This window comes from Tinamus guttatus, unplaced genomic scaffold (assembly GCF_059628265.1).
Source record: "Tinamus guttatus ecotype Peru unplaced genomic scaffold, ASM5962826v1 Tinamus_guttatus_pri_ptg000002l, whole genome shotgun sequence".
Lineage (NCBI taxonomy): Eukaryota > Metazoa > Chordata > Aves > Tinamiformes > Tinamidae > Tinamus > Tinamus guttatus.
Window position 1 is genome coordinate 1663229 of NW_028288536.1, and position 22443 is coordinate 1685671.

The window sequence follows — 22443 nt, forward strand, 5'->3', positions numbered from 1 at the left end:
GGCCAACAAGAAAGGCGTCTATAGGTACATTGGCACATAAGGAAAATGTGGGCTCACCACTGAATGGGGTGAAAGACCTCATGGCAGAGGACAGAAGAGCCTGAGGAATTCAATGCTGCCTATGCATCAGGAATCCTTTGTCTCTGAGAATACTTGGAAAGGCCTGGAGCATGAAGTGCTTGCCGTTGGAGGAGGAGGATCACATTAGGAAACACTGTCTGGATGCCTGCAAGTCCAAGGGATGAGATGGGATGCACCTGTGAGTGCTGAGGGAGCTGGCCAGAGTCATTGCAAGGCCCTTGGTTATCCTTGAAAGGTCACAGCAGTCACTAAGGTTGCTGAGAACTGGAAGAAAGCGCCTATCATTTGCCTGCAGGAAGGGTGATCCAGGGAACTACAGGCTGGTCAGTCCCAGCTTGATCCCTGGGTAGGTGATGGAGCACACCATCCTGAAACCATTTTGAAGGATATTAAGGACAAAAGGGTAGTTGGGAGAAGTCAGTGGGGATTTATGAAGGGGAAATCATATTTGATCAACCCGATAGTCTTCTCTGATAAATGGTGTGTCTTGTTGAATGAGGCGAGAGCAGTGGATGTTGTTTACCTTGACTTCAGTAGGACTTTCAACACTCTCCTCTAATGTCCTTATAGACAAAGGGATGAAATACAAGCCAGGTAAATGGATAGTGAGATGGACTGAAAGCTAGCTGAACTGCTGGGGTTGGCTGTGAGGGTTGTAATGCACCTCGAGGACAGTGACTAGTGGTGCACTCCAAGGGTCAGTCCTGGGGCCAGGACTGCTTCACTTTTTTATTAATGACATGGATAATGGGACAAAAAGCACTCTCAGCAAGGTGTCAGATTATACGAAGTTGGGAGAAGGGGTTGACATACGAGATGGATGTGCTGCCGTTCAAAGGGACCTTGACAAGGAAAGAACAAGTGTTTCACTGGAGAGGAATAAGCCCATGCACCAATACATGCTGGGGGTGTGAAAAAGCAACTGAAAAATGACTTTGCAGAGAAGCATTTTGGGCTGCATGGTGAAGGGTGTATACTGGAGGATTGTGGTTGTTCTCATCTGTTCTTCACTGGTAAGGCTGCTTGTGGAGTCCTGAGTTGTCCTGTTCTAGGCTCCCCAATACAAGAAGGGCATGAACATACAGGAAAAAGTACAGCAAAGGGCCAGGAATGAAGAGAGTCTGAGAGAGTTGGGACTGTTTAGCCAGGATAGGGGAGGCTCAGGGAGATCATGTACATATGTGATGAGAGGCTGTCAAGAAGACTCTTCTCAGTGGTGGCCAGTGATAGAATGAGAGGCAGTGGGCACAAGAAGTTATATTTGAACAAGGGTGTTGGGCCATTTGTTTTCGAGGTGTTCAGTCTCTGTTGCAAATGATTGTGAGTTAAAAAAAAAAAAAAAAGAAAGAAAGAAAAAAGAAAAAAGGAATGGCTCAGCTTTGGGTGTTTTTTGTTTCATTTTTTTTCTTGCTTCCATATCTGTGGTTGGATCTCACAAGTTTTATCACCGACTTTAGTGGGAGTAGAATTTAACCTTCAGAAATACTTCTGTCTAATAAATGTTAATGTACTAGAAAAAAATGTCACATTCAGTTTAGTGATTTTTCTTTAAGTGGGTTCTTTTTTGTATGTGTGTGTATATGTCTTTTGGTTGTTTGAACATATTATTTAATGCAAGTGCGGTCTTTTGAGGTGCCTGATAAAAGTTCTATTAAATTTGCCAGAGGCAGGATTTTACCTCTGAAATTCTAATCATTTTCTATGTAGGATTTTAGAGGAAAAGGTTTGTGTGAATCCAATATTTAAAATGATTTTTTTTTTTTGTATTCTAGAGTCTAACTACACTGTCTGACAGCATTGATCAGAAGCATAGCACACAGGAAACATTTCCTGTCCAGGAAGGTCCAAGTTTGCAAATACTTGTATGCAGTGAAGCTAAGGGTATTAAGTTACAGTACGTCAAAAGCATATAATACTTTGCTTTAAAAGTATTATACCAAATTATATTGCCAAAACACTTGAAGTAATTACACTGATTTTTATTCTTTCAAAAGGTAACAATAAAAGAAGACAACCGGGGTTTGGGAGAGCCATTTCTGAAAGTGAGAAATCTTCTAAATTGGAATGCTGGATTAAGAACAAAAACAAAACAATCCATAAACCGAATTTGAAGGTTCTGCTATACTTTTTTTTTTCTTCCTTTTTTTTTTTTTGGTCTGAATTCTGAAAATCTTCTGAAGAAAAGGGGTATCTTAAATGATTAATCTCAGAAATACTTAGGACCCCAATACAGTGCTGGCTACTAAATCAATCTAAAAAAGCTACTAGCTGTTAAATCTTTTGGTCACGCTAAAAAGCCTGCAAAGGCCATGTAGTGCTATGGGAAGCTTAGAGTTGTCTTAATGTAAAATTTCATCCTGTTGGACTTGGTTGCATTATTATAGTTCAGAGGGTGATGGCTAAATGTGTTACTTGTCGCAGATAAATCCACTTTATGCCAAGCATAAAAATAATTATTTTAGAAAGTATAAATATTATCATGTCTTTCAAAAAAGTTCTCTTTCACTAGGTGAGTAAAAATTGTATTTTGAGGGAACACTTCTCTGTCTGTGAATCTGAGTTCTTAATGCTCAGTGAGATACTGAAGGTCTTAAAAGCTTAAAGCTTGCAATTCTCTTTGATCTGTTCTGTTTCCTTCCTGGGAAGGCTACAGAGATGCGCATAACTGCAGAAAGTTGTCAGCTTGTCTTTCAAGGATAGTAAAATATTAGGCTGAGGTTCGCCTCATCTAATTTGTTGCAGGAACAGTGATGATGTGTATCCCTAGAGGTAACTAGGCTGTCTTTACTGGCAGAGGAAAGAAATAGGTATTTCTGTGGCATGGTTCATTTTAGAGTATGTATCTCAAAAGGATCATGTGAATCACATTCTGGAAATGCTTCTTATAGATACTAAAAATCAAGTCAGCTGAATGTTACTCCTAAAGAATGCTGTCATATATGTGGATGCTTAAAAGCCTTGAGGCTTAGTGACTGAGAGGTGATTCAGATGAGGTTAAATGTGGTAGTGGTGTGACTCAGTGCCCTAAATTTCCTGGAAACCTTGGAATATGACTGTGGAGGAGAGCTGTTGTGGCCATGCTGGTGATGATGCAGAGCTTCAGTTGGTAGAAAATTGAGTGTTCATATTTTCTTTTTAGATCTGTTGCCTATATTCTATATTCTAATACCAGTAGCAGACTGACCCAAGCGTTAGGCCTGTGAAAAGTGTGGTAAAAAGCGGTCAAGGCATCTGTGCTTGTATGACTAGTGTAGCAGAGGTGCACTTAGCATTCACCCTGTCTCACTTTGGCTCTTTCATTCTTTACTGTGGGATTCACTGCTGTGACCTAATTTTGCCATAGTTATTCTTAGCAGCCACAGAGCACTAAATTTTACCTTGCATTTTTATTTCAAAGTCTTTGTGGAGTTGTGATGAAGCATAGGCAGTAGTACTAGGAGCTAGTGATAATCAGCTTCATATCCCTATCTTAAGTTGGATACTGCTGTCTAACTCTGGAGGTTGAATGGAATTTGGGCATACAATTTTTTTTCTGGCCTTATTTTCTATTTGAATGCATCCTGATAGATGGAGATAATTTTACAAATTCTGTACTTGTGACTTATTGATATATATTTTTTTACTTTTAGTCCTGTGCTGCTACTGAGTGATACAACAAAAAAGAAAGGAATGCTGTCAATAGTATCATTCTCTTTCCCAGTTTATATTGCTGGAACAGGCTTTCATGAGCTAGACAGAGTGCAAAGACATGACAGGAGCAAAGGTTATTTGTACTTCATGGTTTCTGTTAGTTATGTATTTTTTGGATAATATGGTGCTAGTTTTTGAGTCTATAGAGCCTTAAGTGATTTGTAATTTTTGTCTGCTTAGACACAATGTGTAATCTAATATTAAGGCATGTAATTAGTTAAGGAGTTCAAGCTGAAATTCCTGTTGGTATGAAGGAGAATAAATTGCTAAGAGAGTTGCTGAACAATTTTGTGAAGAACAATTAATTTGTCAGTAGTCTAAATATGGTAACTCTGACACTCCTAACAGTCATAGTTATGGTATTGCTATATTGCTGTAATAGTATTGATAGTATTGTTCTAGTAACAGAACTGTAGTGAATAAGGCCTTGAGAGACATTTCCTCTCCCAGTACTATCATAGAAAAACTGTAGCGACAGCTCAGCTTCAGAAAATGACTGTCAGTCTGCAATATTGAAAGCTATATCACACCTGAGTCCAAATGGGAGCTTATGCTGCATGTAGAGGGGACACTGAAGAAAGCTGCTGATCAAAGCCTAAAAAGAATAATAAGTTACTTAATTTTTTGTCCTGAAGATAAAGGATCTGACTCTCCAGTGTCTGGGTCACTTCAAAGTTAATCTATTCAAAATAATGCTAGCAGTGCATATATTTTTGATTTGTTAATATTCTGTACTGATTTTTTTCAGTAAGTTAAAACAGACAACCAGTAAGTCTAAATTAGTTTTCATTATGAAATATTACCTGCAAATCCCTCATGATGAAATATAATTCTTTATTCCTCCTGGTCCCAGTAGACTGAAAAACTGAAGAAGAAAATACATGATGTAAGGACAATACGTCATGCAACTGCATGATTGGAAGCAGGTGGCTCCAAGTCAAGTGGACAGTTTGACATGTAAAAATGGCCATCTACATAAAGAATTTGCTGTAACTGACACACACTCTGAGCAGCTGGAAAAACAACTCCTGTTCACTCCCACTGATAAGATTGAGGAAGAAAAGGTATCTATTCATTAGGATTAATATTGTGGAGTAGACCCTTGGGGCTGAATTTCTAAAATTCATCTCTACTTTCAGGATTATTTACTGGGAGGAAGGAAATGTAAGTTCTGGACTTTTTTTTTAATAAAGAATGTTTGAAAGATGAAAATCTCATTTGTGTTTAGAAGAATGTAATTTCAGTCACAGCTGATTTTGATTTCATGGTATAATGGAAAATTGCATTTTATGCACATATAATTACATGATTTACTTGCAATATTTGGATGGAAGAAAGGATGTTCTTTGTTTGCCATTAATGCAACTACATACTTATTTCTTTATTCCCTAGCTGTAGTCAGGCTGTCCAATTTTCAAGTTTCCTGGTAAAACAAATCTGGTGAAAGTTATCCTTTTCTTCCTTTTCTTTCACTCACCTGAGTATAACTCATCATACTCTTTTTTCTTGGATCTGGACTGTATCTGAAGACAAAAATCAAATGATCAATTAAGTTTGCTCTTGCTAAATAGCATGTTTTCAGCCTGGCCAAACTAGAAAATATGTCCAATTTTTTTCCTTCAGACTAGAATGATTAAGCTAATTATATAAAAAAATGCATCTTTCTCTCAATTTTTTGCTAGATTCAGGTTATTTTAGAAACAGAAGCTGAAAAAAAGCAAGGGGAATCACCTTCAGGGTTTGATGCCTTAAGTAAGACACTGCAAGAGGACAGAGACCACTGTAAAAGTGAGGTGGAGAGTTTGCAGAAGAAACACATCTTCAAGACACTTAGAAACACATCTTCAAGTCTTAAACAGAAGCCTAATTGTGGCAGAATGTCAAAAAGATTTTCAGCCATCCAGGTGAGTTTCGAAAACACTGTAGGACAGGGCTGCCTTTTTTTTTTTTTTTAAGATTCCTTTACATCATGCCAAACTACCACAAGTACAATGCCAGTAAGAAAAACTAACTGACAGAAGGTTACATATGATAGGAAACAGCCAATAATATGTAGCTAATTGCTGCTTCACTGGGAAAAGTATATATATATATCTATGTATGTGTATCATTTATATTTTAAATATTTAAGATGATAGGACAATTTTGTGATGACCTTTTGCTCTTCAAAATAAATATATATTTTAGAAAATGGTAAAATGTTTTATATATCTGCACTCCAATACTAAGAAAGATGTATGTACAGCCTTGATTGTCTTTAATTTTTTAAGTTGTAGGATCATTAAATTCCAAACCAGAAATACTAAATAAGCGTATCTCATTTTGTTTTTCTCTACTTTAACCTTACATAAAATTATTCTTTAAGGGAGCAAGTTCTGATCCAGAAATTTTGAAAATATTGAGAGAGTGTGAAGAACATAAGTCAATACTGGAAAAATATGAGCGCCATGTGGCAGAAATTCAGGGTAACATCAAGGTTTTAACAGCTGAAAGAGACAAAATTGTCAATCTTTATGAACGGGTAATTTTATTTATATTAGTGTGACTAATGAAATAACTTAAGGTGATGTACAAAAAATCTTTTTTTTTTAATAGACTGCAAGGCATTTCTATTAAAAAAGTTTTGAAAATTCTGTGATTTAAGTCTCACTTAAATACAATTTTATAAGATTTGAGTAAGAATTATTTCCTGAATCAAAGAATGTATGCTTTTACTTTGTTTTGCTACTCTTCAATTTCCGAGATGCTCTGCATTATCAGATGTGTATTTCATTACTAATTCCAGTTATAATTTTTCCCCATACCAGAACATTTTACAATAGTGAAGTTCAAAACAAAAATATTTCTACCAACCACCTGAAACGGTGCTTGGTACTGAACAGTCTCATGAATACTACAGGTTAAGTTTTTTGCTCTTTTTCTCTGCTGCAAACCTATTTCATTGTTAAAAATGAAATCTTTTGTGATGTGAATTAAAAAGATAATGAGCATTTTCCTCCCTGATGATTGCTTTTTGCAAGCTTTCTGGAATGAAAAGAAGTACTGAGTAGTTCACATAGGAATTCTGTAACCAATCCTGTCTGTAGTTTATGTATGCATTAACACCTTTCAATGGCTACTGCTTATTTCCAGTATACTGTTGTTTTTAATAACAGGCACAGGAAGAGATATCTCGCCTTCGTCGGGAAGTTATCAAATGCCCCAAGAGTACTAAAAACCCGGTGACAGCTCAAGCTATCCTAAGGCGTGTGGAGACAGAAAGGGATACGGCGCTGTCTGATTTCCGAAGAATGACTACGGAACGCGACAGCCTCAGGGAGCAGTTAAAGGTTTTTTTTCACTCAAGCTTATTTTAACATGAAAGTTATTTAGCAGTGTAATTAGAAATAGTAAAGATTTCTATTCTAATATTGAGATGTAATTACATTATGTGTCTGTGGTGAGTTCTGACTTTTTCTGTGTTTTTTTTGTTGTTGTTTTAAATGGGTACTTGCAGATTTCTCAAGAGATTGCATTTAACGAGAAGGCTCACTTGGAACAGAGAATTGAAGAGCTGGAAACAACAGTTCAGAATGTAAGGGAAAGTGGTTATTTATGAAACTGTAAATGGAATCCAGATGATATTTGTGGTTAATCTTGGAGAACCAAACTGTTCAGCAGCACAAACAGCACAAACTGATGTTGTGATCTGGATGAGTGGACAAACGGATGGGGAAAAAAACTTGGTTGGCTCAGCAGGTTAATGGTGTGGATCATATTTTGCCTGGATGCTGGTAATGTGGAGTACCCGAGGGTTCTGTCCACAGGCCTGTCCTGTTAATGTCTGTATCAATGCCCTGAAGGAGGCAAGGGACTGTGTGCTTGCAAAACTTGCAGATGACACTCAGTTAAGGAAGTCAATCAGTGCACTCAAGAACTGAGTTGCCATCCAGAGGTACCCAGGCAGGTGGGCAGAATGCCCTAATAGCAACCTCATGAAATTCAACAAGAACAAATGCCACGTTGAACGTCTGAGGAGGAAGAGCCTCTGTCACCAGTACATGCACAGAATAGATGGTTGGAGAAGAGCTCTTCCAAGCAGCTCTGGGTATCCTGGTGGACAGTGAGCTTTGTATGAAGCCAGCAGTGTGCCCTAGTAGCAAAGAAGTCCTAGAGAACACTGGGCTATATCAACAGGACAGTAGATTGAGTGAAGCGATTGTCTCTCTTTCCCCTATACTTACTGTACCACATCTAGAATTCTGCATTCAGTTTTGTTACCTACAGTACTAAAAAGACATTGCCAAGTTGCAGTGAATTAAGGGAAGGACCCCCTGCGTGGAAGGGGCTGGAGTCCCTTTTGAGCCTCGTGAGAAGAAGCTCAGAGAAATGGGCTTGTACAGCCTAGGGAAGAGGTGGTTACAGGGGCATCTAAGAGCCAGCTGTCAGTACTAGTCTGTCAAGAAGACAGAGCTCTAGCCTTGCAGGTTTTCAAGACTCCTGTGGATTAAGTTGTGAGCAACCTGGTCAGACCTCAGAGCTGGCCTTGCCTTGAGCAGGAGGTTGGATTAGAGTCCTGTAGTGGCACCTTCCTACTTGAACTAGTTTATGATCCTGTGTTGTGAAGACCAGATCTGTAATTGTACAGTACTGCTAAGTCATTTTTAAGTAAATATGGTTTAAGTTACTTATAGGTGCAAGTAGAAAATAAAGGTATTAATAAAATACATCTACATATTAAGTGTATATACAATCTCTAGATTTTAATTTTAAAAAAGATGAACAGTGATTTTTTTTGTAGCGTATCTTTCTCTTAGATCATGTGCTTAGAAAGTGATCACCTTTGTCTTTCCCTTTCAGCCTGTTAAATACTACCACGCTTAAAAATGTAGCTCAGAGATTATAATATTAAACTGTCTGCATCCATAATGAAGAATATATTGTAGGTTTAAATAGTTCCGAGTGTTCTGAGCAGTAAATTAGGTTAAATCATGTACTTCACATACGGTGTGTGGTGTATTTTGGAAAAAGTCCTGTTTTAGCTACATTGTTTTCTGCCTTCAGTTCATTTGGTAACATTTGAGGCTGGTACTTCAATACTGATGAATGCCAGACCTTTTTGTACTTGGGCATAGTTACAAATCTACATGAATAAACCTAAATATTATAGAGATCTAAAAGCTATAGGCAATGGTTCTACTTGAGGGCAAAGCAGGAATCACATTTGGGTTCTTGGTCACCTGCCTTCATCGGGCCCTCTGAATAAGGGAAGCACCTGTAGAGCTGTCCTTCAGGAAAACATTTGTGGTAAAATAGAAGTTGAATTAATAGAAGAAATGCTTTATAGAAATCATCTTTTTGCAACTATTAATATTTAATTATATTTATAGCTAGATAGGGAACGGCTAGAACAAATGTCCAGACTGGCGTTAATGAAAGACACTGTGGAGTCTTTGGAAACAGAGATGAAAACGTTGTCAGGAAGAGCACTAGACTTGGAAACGGAATTGAGCCGACAGAAAGTTGAATATGTCTCACTTAGGTAAGTAAAGATATATAATTACCTCAGTTTAATGAATAACATGAGCTTGTTGGGTTTTGTAGCTGTTATTTAGGTCAAAGCAAAAGGAACTGATGTTGGTTGTTCTTATGAGCCATCCCAATTGAAATGGACTTGCTTTCCTTATGCCTTATTTGCATGTAAAATCTCTTGGCTTTCTTATATTCAAGACATGCTGAAAAACACCTTTAAGTATAAAAATAAAATTCACGCTAACATAGCTTTAGGAACTCTGTTACAGGCTTAACTTAGTGGGTTTTTTGATATTATTGAGTAGGCATCTAACTTCTTAATATAAATTTCTTTCAGTATTTTTGTCTGTTTTACAGAAGCAGGCAAACATAATCAAACTAACAGCTTACATGTTTAGTTAGCTTCAAATGTCCTTTTCTCGGTCTCAGATTGTTTTCAAGAAGATGAAATTAATAGAAGTCTTCCACAAGGTTTGCCTTTAGAGAAGGTAGTCAGTAAGTGCAAGTTAGAAAGGAGAATTTACTTAGTGGAGGTGAAGATCAAGCGTTTGTGAAACTTGTGCAGAGAGAAGAGGACCAGGTCTTAGAAGCATCTGTGAGCTAGAGTGTGACCAGATTGCAAGAAAAGATGTGTTTCTGAATCTCTTTAAATATAATTCAAACAAATATTTTTCAAATCCACTCTTTCCTTACATTTCCTTACATGGATGTAGTTGTTTCATGGCTATTGTAGCTTTTTGTTGGACTTTAATTGTCAGGAAAGCTGGATCCTAGAGTGTGATATGATGGAACCTAGTGGTGCTGGCCCACAGCATTTCATTAAGGATGCTATGATTTCTAAAACAACATGAGATCCTTTGAAAAATCCAGTTCTAAGTTATTGTTGCTTTCTAACAAGTTCTTCTTGAGATTAATTGCTGCTAGTAAATTAACTTTTTCCTCAACACCATGTTCAATATTTCTCATCATTTACTTAAATGGTCTGAGAAGGCATTAACATTGCTACGTGGAATTCACACACACCTCAAGCATAACTTGAAACAGGTCAAGCACTCCAGAGAATGAACAAGTAAAATTTTTCTTTTTTTTTGGATATGTTTAGAACAGGTGGACCAAAAGAACAAATATTACTTTTTTTTTTTTGTCATCCATTGCAGAAATATTCAGACTTTAATATTAAGGGATTAAGGTTAAACACTAGTGAAATATCCTAAGTAATATAAAATATATAGAAGAATCTTGCTTTTTCTTAACTTTTGCAGTTTTAGTGCCAAAAAGGAAATCATATGTGAATGGCTGGATTCTATTTAATACTTTTGCTTTTCCAGTTTATTGAAAGAAAAGACAGAACAGAGTCTTTCAGAGTCTCAGCAAAGTCTTGCTAAGAAAAAATATGAATTACAACTTACCCAAGAAAAAATTATGCTTTTGGATGAAAAAATTGGTGAGTGTCAGATGCAATTGTTTTAATAAGATTATTTAAACTAATTGCTGTGTGTGTGTATATATATATATATATATATGTTTTTTTTCTTTCACTTCTTGTGGGCTGAATAAAAATGTGCTCTGTGGAAAAAAAAAAGCGGAATATATGCTGTATATTATGCTCCTGCATGACAGAGAGATAGGTGATTTGACTTTGGTTGTTTTATCTCCTGAAAGGGGTTAATAAGTATCATTTGATAAGCCTAATTACACTGAAGTCTTTACATTTTTTTTAAGAGATGATTAATTTTATTTTAAAAGTCATGCTTATTTTTGTATGAAATTCAGTGGAATCAGTTTCTGGAAAAACAGGAAAGCATCAGGATAGCCATCTCTAAATATTCATGTCAGTCATTACAGGATGAGATTTATATGTTGCTACTGGCTCTTGCAAATCTGTTCATTAAGTCCTTTGTTGTTATAACACCCGAGAAAATTGTTTTTAATAATGTGAACATTTGTTGTTTAAATCAAGATAGATTATCTTGAGTCAAATAGTTTAAGGCATTGATGAAATAAAGAATGCAGTTCTGTAAATATCAGTAGGTTTATTTATATATTTATGCAAAAATATATGCTTCAGTGTTTTCTTGAAGGGCAGCTTTTTTGGTAGGTCTTTTTTTGTGTGTGTGTGTGTGTGTTTTTTTTGGCATCATCTTTGCTTTAGAAGTATATCATATAATTTTTATTTCCAAGAGGTTGAACTGAGTTAATAAAAATGAGTCCTTTCTGCTTGTGTCCAGATAACTTTTCAAAACAAAGTCTTATACAAGAAGAGGAAATTGGTGCTTTGAAAGCAACAATTGCACAACTTGATAAAGAAAAGGAAACTTTGCAAGACTGTGTCAAAGAAGGAAAAAAAATGATCGCTGCTCTTGAAGAAAGCCTGACAATTAAAGTACGTTCTAACATAGAAGTAACACATAAACAAGTTATGGCATTACAAAAAATCTCGACTCCTCTGGGTGTTGGGTTAAGCTAAACTAAATATGGTATTTTTTACCTTGTATAATTGTTAACGATCTGCATTGGTTTTAACAAAGTTACGTAAAGAAACCATTTTGCAGGGTTGGCCATAATCATCTTGACATTAGCATCAAGTTTGCATTTTTAAATTGTAAAGTGGTGGCCACTTTAGGGAAGAGATAGCTATATGTCCAATATTTCTTTTGTTGACAATGAAAGACATTTCTTTGTCTCTTTTTCTTTCAATATTTTTATCCAAAGACAGTGGAGAAAAGTGATACACTTTGTGCTAGCATCCTTATGAAAATATAATGATGAATTTTTTGTTTTATAAATTAAAAACTCATGGTTTATTCATTATAGAAAAGCCATAGTGACTTATCTGATAGAAGATACCATTTAGTTTTGGGACAGTGATCCAAATACTAGCTTTAGAACTACAAAGGATAAAGAAAATTTAATTTAGGAGGGTTATAATTTGGAAAAGTTACAGTACTTTTTCCTTTATTTGCCAAAGTAGATTATCAGAATTTTCAACTCTAAGTGTAATAAAGCTTGGAAAAGGGGAATCCTTTTTGCATTAAGTAGTTAAGCTGAAAAATAAAAGTTAACAGAAGGAAAATATATTTAGACATTTATATTTATTAACTGCAGATTTTTTTTAAAAAAAAATGTTTCTTTTTTAAGGAAAAAAACATTTCAGATTTCAAGATTCTGATTTCCGAAATGGAGCGTTCTGCAAAGTAAGGCTAACATTTCAAGTACATTTAAAATTGTAATTAATTTATGACATCTATAAAAGTACTAACTCAAAAATTGAATCATAGAATGTGCTAATTATGTGCTAGAATGTGCTATTTTACTCTAAAATATTAAAATGTTAAAACTTTGTTTCCTTTTTTTGAAAACTTAACTGCTGGAAAAGCTGTCATTTGTATTAGGTTGGGCGATATTGTTGTACCTGAAATATTTATTATTTCCTGCATAGAAAATCTGCTGAAGCTCTCTGTATCTGTGAGCAAGATATCACCAGTTTGCACCGACAGCTAGAAGAAGCCAATGATGAACTTGCACAGAGTAAGAAGAACAGAGAATCACTAGCTCAGGAGAATGACAGGTTACAAGAGCATCTTTCTAATATTAAGCAGGAAAATCAGGTATATCTGTATTAAAAATAAACTTGCCTAAAAAGGAAAACTGTGTATTGTTCAAGTGATGCATAGAACATGTGGGCTGTCATGTGAAAATATACCTGCAATCTAGTTTTAATCTCATTTTTTCATACTCTGATTTACCTTATTTTTCAGCTCAATTGTATAAATAACTGTTTTTATGTAATGGTATTAATATTTATCTTGAGGATCAGCTAATTAATCTTTACATAAAAATCACTGTGGCAGTTATGTCTGCTACTTATATGAAAAGCACTGTAAAGAGGCAGAAGGTGTATGTGCCTGTCCCGGAGCATTTCCCAGCTTATAAATTTGACTCATTAGTAATTTTAACACCGTATGTATTTATGATGGCTCAAAAATTTATTGACAGGGTTGTGTTTACTTTCCTTTGAAGTTCCTGTTCGATAAAACAGAAGAACTATTTAATTATAACACAACAGCCATTATATAATATTTATCTGTTATTTATGTTATTAATGACAGTTGTTAAACTAAAACGCCACCGCATGCACATAGATTGCTTGTGCATCAGTGTGTTTTCAAGGCAGCTGGAACTTGAGTTTAGGACTTGTGATAGGTCATCACCCTATGATACTCTGATTCTTTTTTTTCCTTCTCTTTGTTCAACTTTTTTCCTAGATTTGTGGTTTTTCTGATGCATTTTCTTTTGCCTTAACACTTGTTTCACTGTTTCTCCTTGAAAGTATTTTCCTCTCTCCTGCTTTTTCTCATCTTCTGGAATTACCTCCTGCTATTGAAGGACCGGTTTCACCTTTATACAGTTTTAGCTATATAAAATTCTTAAGTCATTAAGGCTATATTTTTGAGTTAAGAAAAGTTCTCCAAATAGAAGTTCGTCCCATCCAGGTATTTGAAGTAGCTCATTCTACCTCTCTCTCTTCCTCCATTTGTTATAGAGGAAGCGTAACTAGTTTAGATCAGATGTCTGATTCTACATCACAAAAATTAGGTGCAACAACTCCTGTTCTCAGTAACTCTTCTCTCGCACATATTAGTGTGTTTCCTCTAGAGCCCCTCCTTAAGTACTCCAGGGAGCTCCAGGTCTCTAGGATCTTTAGTTACTGAAGGTAGGTAGTATCTTTGCAGACATGAGTTGCTGAAGGAAATTACTTCAATGACTTACTCTTCTGAACCTTCTCTCCTAGAGCCCAGTTATTACTTGTGATCAGCAGGTTACAAAACAAAGGACTTGTGGCTTTGTTTATCCTGATTAAGATTATCTAGTTGTTATCTAGTTGTTGTCTAGCTGGTTATCTAGTTGTCCTCTGCTTTCTGAAGGCCGGATTTTTAAGAAGGACCTGTCTCTGAGTCCTGATCCTTGAAGGGGGCAGGCCATTCTCTCAGCCTAAATACATGAATACTAAATACATGATCCATCTTCTGGGTGAATACATTTTACGAAAGTTTTTTTCTTCTTTTTAAGAATACTAATATGTTCTAAAAAAGTGAATATTTTTCATAAATGCAAAATTTTGTTTGTAGACACATACATGATTTGGATTTCATTTAGCCCTTAAAAATCTAGCTAATAAAGCCATAAAATATGCACTAATGAGTTAATGGATTATGCATAAATTATGCACAAATTCAGCTTTTTATAAAGATACCAGCTGTGCTTTAACCCTCAAAACAAATCTTTCTTTACAGGTGCTATATAAAAAACTAGCAAAGTACCAAAATGAGCTTGATGATGTGAAGATGAAAGTCCAGGATTCAAACAAAGATATTGTCAGGCTGAAGGGTATGCTGAAGTCTAAAGTGAGTATGTAGATCTAACATGTTAATAAAAGCTATTGTTTTAACAAAAATTGAAATTCTAACTATATTTTCATGGAAGATTTTGCTTCTTAACTGAAACTTATTTGAGTTCTGCAAGTAAAGAACACATTTTATCTGACTGTTTTTGCAAAGCACTAATGAAGTGTATTTCACAGATTTTTCTTTTTCTTTTTTTCTTTGTGCACATGTGTGTATTTGTTCTAAATTTTAAAAGTTAAACATTTGGAAATGTTTCATCTTTTTTACCATGTGGCATCAATAATAAATAAAGTATTTCTGCAATATATTGCTATACCTTCCATTTTTATGTTAATTTAGCCATTTTTAACAGATGTCTTGAGCATCAAAATGTGACTGTCATGAATAAAACACTGATTCCTGAGAAGTCTTAGATATTGTATTAGATTTGCCATTTAGCCAGAATTTTTCAATAGAGAGAGATAAAATCTAATACAATCTCCTACCTACAGATCTATGAATATTCCAATTTAGTGAAGCTTATTAGGAATAATTAAACAAACAAACTTTATGTTTTAGGAGAGAGAGAACTGCGAGCTTTTGGAGAAATACCACAAAGCCTGTGAAGAAGGAGAAAGCTGGGAAACCAAATGCCATCAAGCAGAAGCCGATTGTAGCTCTGTTAGACTGGCGTTAATCAGTGCAGAATCTGAGAACCGCAGGTTGAAAGAAAGAATTGAGTCCCTTGAAATAGATATGGAACAAGTATGTTGAGATCATTATTTCCATAGGTCACACTAGAAATGGTCTGGTATATTTTAAGACTGCAACTGTTTAAAATTAGGTAGGCTTAAAACCACTTCTACTCATACTTTAGAGATAGTTGCTAAAATGCACTGTATGTAGTTTGTGTTGATAATATAAACTAGAATTCCACTAGTCACACTGGTAGGGGGAAAACACATACACAAAACCCCCAAACAAACCTTAAAAATAATACCATACTTAAAAAAAAAATAAAAAAGGTATTCTCTCATATTTGAAAGGAGTAGGAGGATCCTCTTCCTACTTGAAAATCTGAAGAAAGACAAGAGAAATGTACAGCATGACTTTGAAAATACGTGATAGATATAAAACTCATTTGAGGTTGTTACAGATTTTGCAGCAGATTGTATCTGCTGTCTGAATATTGTATATGTTGAGAATTAGCCATGCACATCAGATACTCAAGAACCAACATGCTGTTATTCAGAAAAGGGATGGAGACATAGCAGTAGCAAAGCAGCACAGGAAGATTTTATTGGAGTCCAATTGTCTTTTAGAGTCTAATAGAACTGGTACATAATTCTGTTTTGTCTAGGTAGAAGTCAGAAGTCTAGGTAGAGTTGTCAGGCACGTTTCTTGGAAGCAAAAGATTTTATTATATATTTTTTATAAAAAAAATGATATTGATATGGAGTTGGTATTGTACATGCTTAGCACTGCCCTGCACAATTTGTACTTTTTTATGGTATGAGTTTAGTTTCCAAAACTTTGAACATTGGTAACACAGAAAGCTGGAATTGAGAAGATGCTCCCTGCACGATCATTCCGTTTTGACCTTGCTCCTAAGAAATCCTTTAAGGAAGACACTGTGCTTTACCTCTCTCTTAGCTTTTGTCAGTCTTCCAGACTCATTCTGCCAACTGAAAATTAAGAGGTGCAGAGTAACCAGAAATGCAAGTCAGATGTTGCTGGAAAAGTTTAGGCAATTTTTGAAAAGCCTTTGTTAATATAAATATAGAAAAACCTAAATTCGTCTAGACAGAACTATTGCTGCTACTTTGTCAAGTTCTTTAGTGTGACTTCTGTCATCTCTTAATTATGCCTGATTTTATGTATGGCAGCAGTATAAGTATTACTGTCAGGATCTCTATATTCATTGCTTTTCTACATGCAAGAATTAATTTTATTGTTTGAATAAGAGAGTCTATTTTGAAACTAAAAAGGGAGCCATAAGCAGGGCCTTTGAACCTTATTAGACTCTGCAGAGAAAGCAGAATCCTAGGAAGGGAGATGGAAATATCAGAAGCTAATTTTGCTGTCAGAAGCAAAAATTCTTGTTTTCTAGTCATTTTTTTGTTTTTTGTTTTTTGTTTGGGAGTTATTTAAAGAAATAATTTTAAAGTTTAATTCATAATAATTACTTCTGTCTCTTCAAATTTACCACAGCTATATAGACTCTTTTAGGATATGAGGAACGGTTTTGTGTTTTCTTTGATGTACAATTTTAATTATGTGACAATGCTTGTTTACAGAATTTAACAACAGAAAAAGCATACAAGGCTCAGATTTCTACCTTGAAAATGACTCTTCTGAAAATGGAAGGAGAGCTTCAAAACTTACAGCGGGAGAAAGTCTCTATCCTTGCAGATCTCAAATCTACACAAGAACTTTGTATTAAATTGGATGCTGGCAAAGAACTATTAACCCAGGAGTTAACATCCAGAGCAGAGGAAGTAGAAAGGGTACGTGAAATATATTCTAGAAACAGTTCTATGTTGAAGATTATGCATGTGCACCCATAAGGAAGAACTGCCTTTTCAATGGAACGTACTAGTTTTATACGTAATCTTTTTCACATCCCTCAAGAAATATGATTGTTTAACCTTTGTTTTAGAATTTATTCACTGTGAGACTAGTGAGAATTTTCTGTCTTACTGTCTTTTTTCTTGGTGCTCCTTTAAATAAAATAAATATAATATTACCCTGTTGGAGATATAAGTATTGGTTTGTTAGATCAGGTTTCATTTTCTAAGCAACTGGTTAAGCAACCATTTCTCGCATCAGTGAAATGCAATGTTTCCCTCTTCCTCTCTGATAACTCTGTTTTTCACATAAAGTATCTGTGTCTATTGATTCTTGTGTTTCATAGCAGTTTGTAGCAAGTATACTTATAATCATATATATAACTTGGATAAATTAATAAAGCTGATTTTAATTGAGGTCAAATATAACAATGACCAACCATCTAAACATGAGAACAATTTTGGGTCTTTGATCCCAGCCTTTTCTTTAAGGTTACCATGACAAATGGCTGGAAGGCTTAATAGGCGTACATCTAAAAGTTTAAAATTTTTGTTTAGCTGCAGAATGATTGTGAGTCATCCCATTCTGAAATAGAGCTCCTCAGGAAACAACTGACAAATGAAAGAGCATCTCTGAAAAACCTGGAATCTTTGCTTGTGTCCAGTCGAGAGAAAGAATTGCAATCACAGATAGCAGAGCAAGAAAGAGACACTGAAATTCAGCTTCTCAAGGAACAGCTTGTTTTAGCAGAGAATAAGCTGTGAGTAAATGACCAATAGAATACTGAAGTTTTTTGAGCTGAATTTTTTTTTCTTTCTTCCGGTATATGTATACGCATAGATGGTCCATATCGAGATGCATTTGCAACTGGTCAGGTATCTTGGTTATCTTAATAGCAGAAGATTCTAAAAATCTGGTGCTGATTCCTCAGCTACACCATAAAGGTTTTTCCATGGAGAAAAATACATGGGATACTTTACTATGGAGTATATCTTACTCCATAAAATGTTCTTAACATAATTTGCATTCACAGCATACTGCCCTTTTAATTTTGGATAATTTTATTTGGTAACATAGTAAGAGGTTTGTGATTGCTACCTAATTATTATATGGACTTCACAGTGCTGTGCAAAGTCGAGATTTTACTCAGCTCAGAAATACAACAGCTCAGCTAGAGTCAGAACTTGATATCACCAAAAGACAACTGGGAACTGAGCGCTTTGAAAGGCAAGTACATGCTTTTCTATCACACTTCCTGTATCTCATTTGGATGAAATGCAATACTAGTATTAAGATTTAAACTATTTAAAAGGATAAACAGCACACTCCTGAACAGGTTAGAGAATCGGGGTTCTTGCTTGTAGTAAATTACTTTGTTGATGTTCTGTTCTCTTATAAGCAAAAATGAATATTTTGAAGGGTGACATACACCTGAGGTCAAGCCTTTTAAAGATTAATTCCTTAAAGATTACAGTATGTTTTGATTTCAAAGTGTCCTACTTTACTCTGAAGTTATAGCAAATTTGTCAAACTTTTGAGTTAGATTTGCAAGTAACTTTAAAAGTAACAGCATTTTTTGCTTCTTCAGATGTATAAAATATGCCAGACTGTATGCAAATACAAGTGCGGGTCCGGTATCAAGAAATAGGGGCTAAAAGCTCATGGCCAATAGCAATCTTATTGGGTTACTACCTCATTTATAAGCAAACAACGCGATACATGTGTCTTACGTGCGCCCTGATAGCCAATCCAGCCTCGTCTGAGGCTTGCATAAGTTGGGATATCTAATCACAGAAAAGGTCAGCTTTAACGTGGTCTTGTGTCTAGTCAGTAAGCCGCATCCAGCCGGAGCTGGGTTTGGTTGGTTCTTGTTTTTGCCAGTTGGTACCTTTTGCCCTTTTGCCCTCTCCCCTACATACAAGAGCACTTTTGTTTTGAAATAAATTTGGTCTTCAAACTGTGTTTCTCTACTCCTGCTTTGTGAGTACATCCATCTTAGGGTATATAGATTCTTCCAGACAGGTACTGAAAGTGGTTCTCCCTCAAGTGTTCATCAGCCAAAAAGTTGACACACTGTACACACTTAATCTCTTCACCTAGTTAGGGAGCATGAGTAGCTTTCTGTCTTTTATGGAAAATACAGGTAATGGATACACCGAGGAAGACCTGGATAGGAATGATACAGAAAGAGTCATGATAAGCACCTCATATCTTATTTTTTTGATCATCTTTTATTTTTGATAGTGAGCAGGAGATCATTTTTACGAAGTGTTTAGCCTCACTCTAAAATATTTTTTATTTAGGGAACGTGCTGTACAGGAGCTTCGACTCCAGAATCTTACAACATCCTATCAGTTTAGCTCCACATTAAGAGCATCATCACCTGAACGTTGCCACCATCGATCTCCTGACTGGTCTCTGGACCGATCCGTAGAAGGGTACGTAGTTCAACAACTCAGTTCTTAACACAGAAGAAAAATAGACAGATGAAATCTGATAATTTCAACAGGAAATTAAATTGGACTTGAAAACTTGGAAAATTTAAAGAGATTCAGAACTGCAATCTTTTCATGATATTCCTTGTGTTTTATTTTATTTAGCTACATCAGAATTATGTAGTTAATAGCAACTACATGTACTGGAACTGCTGTAGCCGTAATACCTTCTAACAACCATAATGTCTCGGAGAATTCCAACTTTACTTACCACCTTTTTGTCCAATTTTTGGTATACATATTTAGATTGCTCCTACAGAAAAGTTCATAGCTATCCAGCTGTTTTTTCTTGTAGTAATTTTCAAAATGTTTTTTGCTTCAAAATGTTTTTTTTTCTTTAAATATGTATATACCTGCATATTAGCATATTTCTACTGAAAACATAAATGTGTCCTGTACATCATCAAACACATGTAACCCTTAGGATGAACAAGCCCAGCAGTCTTCCTTTTCGGACAGCAAAATGGAGCCTTCACAACATGCTTCCTGGCAGTTTAAATCTTAACTGGTTTTTTTTATTATTATTATTTAAAATAATTCAGATTGAGAGGGAAAAAATCTCAATTCGTGGCTTCCAGGAAATCTTCTCTGCTTATGAGATGATGATGTTTTCTGAGATGAATTTCGTTAATACTGTGCTGAAGATTTTGAACTTGGGCACTTCATTCATCTCCGTTATCAAAGGCATCTCTAAGTACATAGGTCCCATGACTGCTGTGCAACTCTCCCTGGGTCAGAAGCTGGGGCCAGAATGGGAAAAATAAACCATTGTAAAATAAGTGGCCCGGTGAGTAAGGGGGAAGAAACTAAATGCAAATATTTGATGGGTGTATTCATGAGCACAACAGCAGAATTACTTAAGGTGTTCAGATAGATGTTAGGATTTAATGGAACATATTCTAGCTGTAAGCTCCTGTTGGTTTTAAAGTAGAATTATATTAGAAATAGATTTCTAGGAGGTAAAGTTCTATCTATCAGTGGATTGAGGATAGTTTGTCAGTATAACTTGATTGTAACTTGAAAGTAACTTAATGAGAGAGACTGTAAAAATAAGTGCATATTCATAGAGAGACTTCTCAACAGCTAACATCAGATTCGACAGTTCATAAATACACCAAGACAGCAATGCTGGTGTCACCACTGATACACTAAGTCCAATACAGTGTGCTGCTGCTGTTTCACCAGATAGGCTGTTATGGGAGATCAGTCAAGTTATTTGTTTATTGTATAAAGATTGTGATAATCAGAAATAAATTTGACAATAGATTTTCTTATTCTCCCATTTTTTGTCTTTACTGCACAAGACTCCATGTTTCACTACAGTGAAAAGCATGCGCCTTGTCATGCACACCTGGTAGGAAAGACCTTTTTTGTCTGATTTTCATAAGGGATAGCATGCAATAAAAATTATTCCTACAGAGCATCTGATTGACTACGGAAGTGTCTAGGAAGCCTGCTGAGAGTGCCTTCAAAAATAAAACCTTGGGTTTTTTTGCATGTAGAAACATTAGAATGTATTTCTATATTCACTAAATGAGAAGCGCCTAACTTTCCTTCTTTCTTTTTCCCTAGGGATTCTTCTTTCAAAGACTTTTGATATTATATTCCTGATGGCTTATGAAGACCATACACATCATCTGGAGTTTTAGAGTTCAAATATAATTCTGGGCTTGTCATTCTTTCCCGTTTTGATGATACATTTCATTAAATATATTTCATGACTTGCTGGACAATTTTTCAGACAATGTTGTTCAGTGGAAAGAAATCTGTCTAGATAATTTCTCTGCTCAATCTTTTATTACTGGGGGATATGACCCATCTCAGGTAACAGGAAAAAAAAACGCAAGTTTCACGAACTGTACTGATAGTGTGTGACTGTTCCATTATTAAAAATGTATTGATATAACTGGAATAAAGGAATGGATATAACAGTATCAGGGAAAAGAAGTGTCTATATGCAGATGTTATGATCTAAATATATTTTTGCTGGATTACATGAGGATTATGCTTGAGAGAAGATGTTATACTGTCCAATGAAGGCAGGGATTATTTTGTTCTTCAAAACCTCTCATACTTCTCAGTTTGACCAAAAATGGATACTAAAGCCAGGGGATATCAGAGTGTTTTGGTACCCATCTATGTTATGTTATGATGTGGTATGTTTTTGCGTGTTTCCAGTATACATGTTTGAGAGGTATTTAACTTCTAAGAATTGTATTACTTTTTTTTTTTAACAGAAAAATAATTTTATTTACAACAATTTTATTACAACTGCACTAGCTTTCTACTTTTTTTTAAATATAAAAGAGTACTACTTGTATGATAACAAATACTGATATTTTAACTTGCTCAGAATTTCTGCTCTCTAGGTCATAATATTTATCAATGTTACACATTTTTGCACCTTAAATGCAGGAGAAGATATAGCTTTCTCTCTTGCTATAAATCTTCTGGGAAGTCTCTTCTGTACTTGGAGACAGCAAAATAATTAAATAATTTCTGTTTAATTCAGTACATTATTCACTTTTTTAATAGATTCATCCTTGTGCCTTTCTTCATGAAACCTTGCATGTGTTGCATACCCATTCTGTTTATGATAACCTGACTACTGAGCATTCAGATTCCTAACTCAAATAATGAATGAAGATACCAGAATGTGTACAAATGCTGCTTGCCTCCTTTTAAAACCCACTGGTGTGAAGTATAGATATGAT

At 35.4% G+C, this 22443-nt stretch overlaps 1 protein-coding gene across 1 annotated transcript; it reads left to right on the top strand.

The window, feature by feature from the left end:
* Positions 1-4239: 4239 nt before the first annotated feature.
* Positions 4240-21326, top strand: TSGA10 (testis specific 10). Its single transcript, XM_010217830.2, has 17 exons — positions 4240-4835; positions 5454-5675; positions 6137-6292; positions 6927-7100; positions 7268-7345; positions 9141-9292; positions 10611-10726; positions 11511-11665; positions 12421-12476; positions 12722-12890; positions 14577-14687; positions 15246-15431; positions 16964-17173; positions 17792-17994; positions 18357-18461; positions 19538-19672; positions 21302-21326. Exons 1-17 carry the CDS (start codon positions 4674-4676, stop codon positions 21324-21326), a joined length of 2415 nt encoding a protein of 804 aa, XP_010216132.2. The 5' UTR covers positions 4240-4673.
* Positions 21327-22443: the final 1117 nt, after the last annotated feature.

Excerpts from the sequence above, each read along its gene's own strand:
- TSGA10 (XM_010217830.2), top strand. The coding sequence starts at position 4,674 with ATGCAACTGCATGATTGGAAGCAGGTGGCTCCAAGTCAAGTGGACAGT. Across the intron at positions 9,293-10,610 it reads GTTGAATATGTCTCACTTAG|TTTATTGAAAGAAAAGACAG; the intron begins GTAAGTAAAGAT and ends TTGCTTTTCCAG. Across the intron at positions 19,673-21,301 it reads CTGGACCGATCCGTAGAAGG|GGATTCTTCTTTCAAAGACT; the intron begins GTACGTAGTTCA and ends CTTTTTCCCTAG.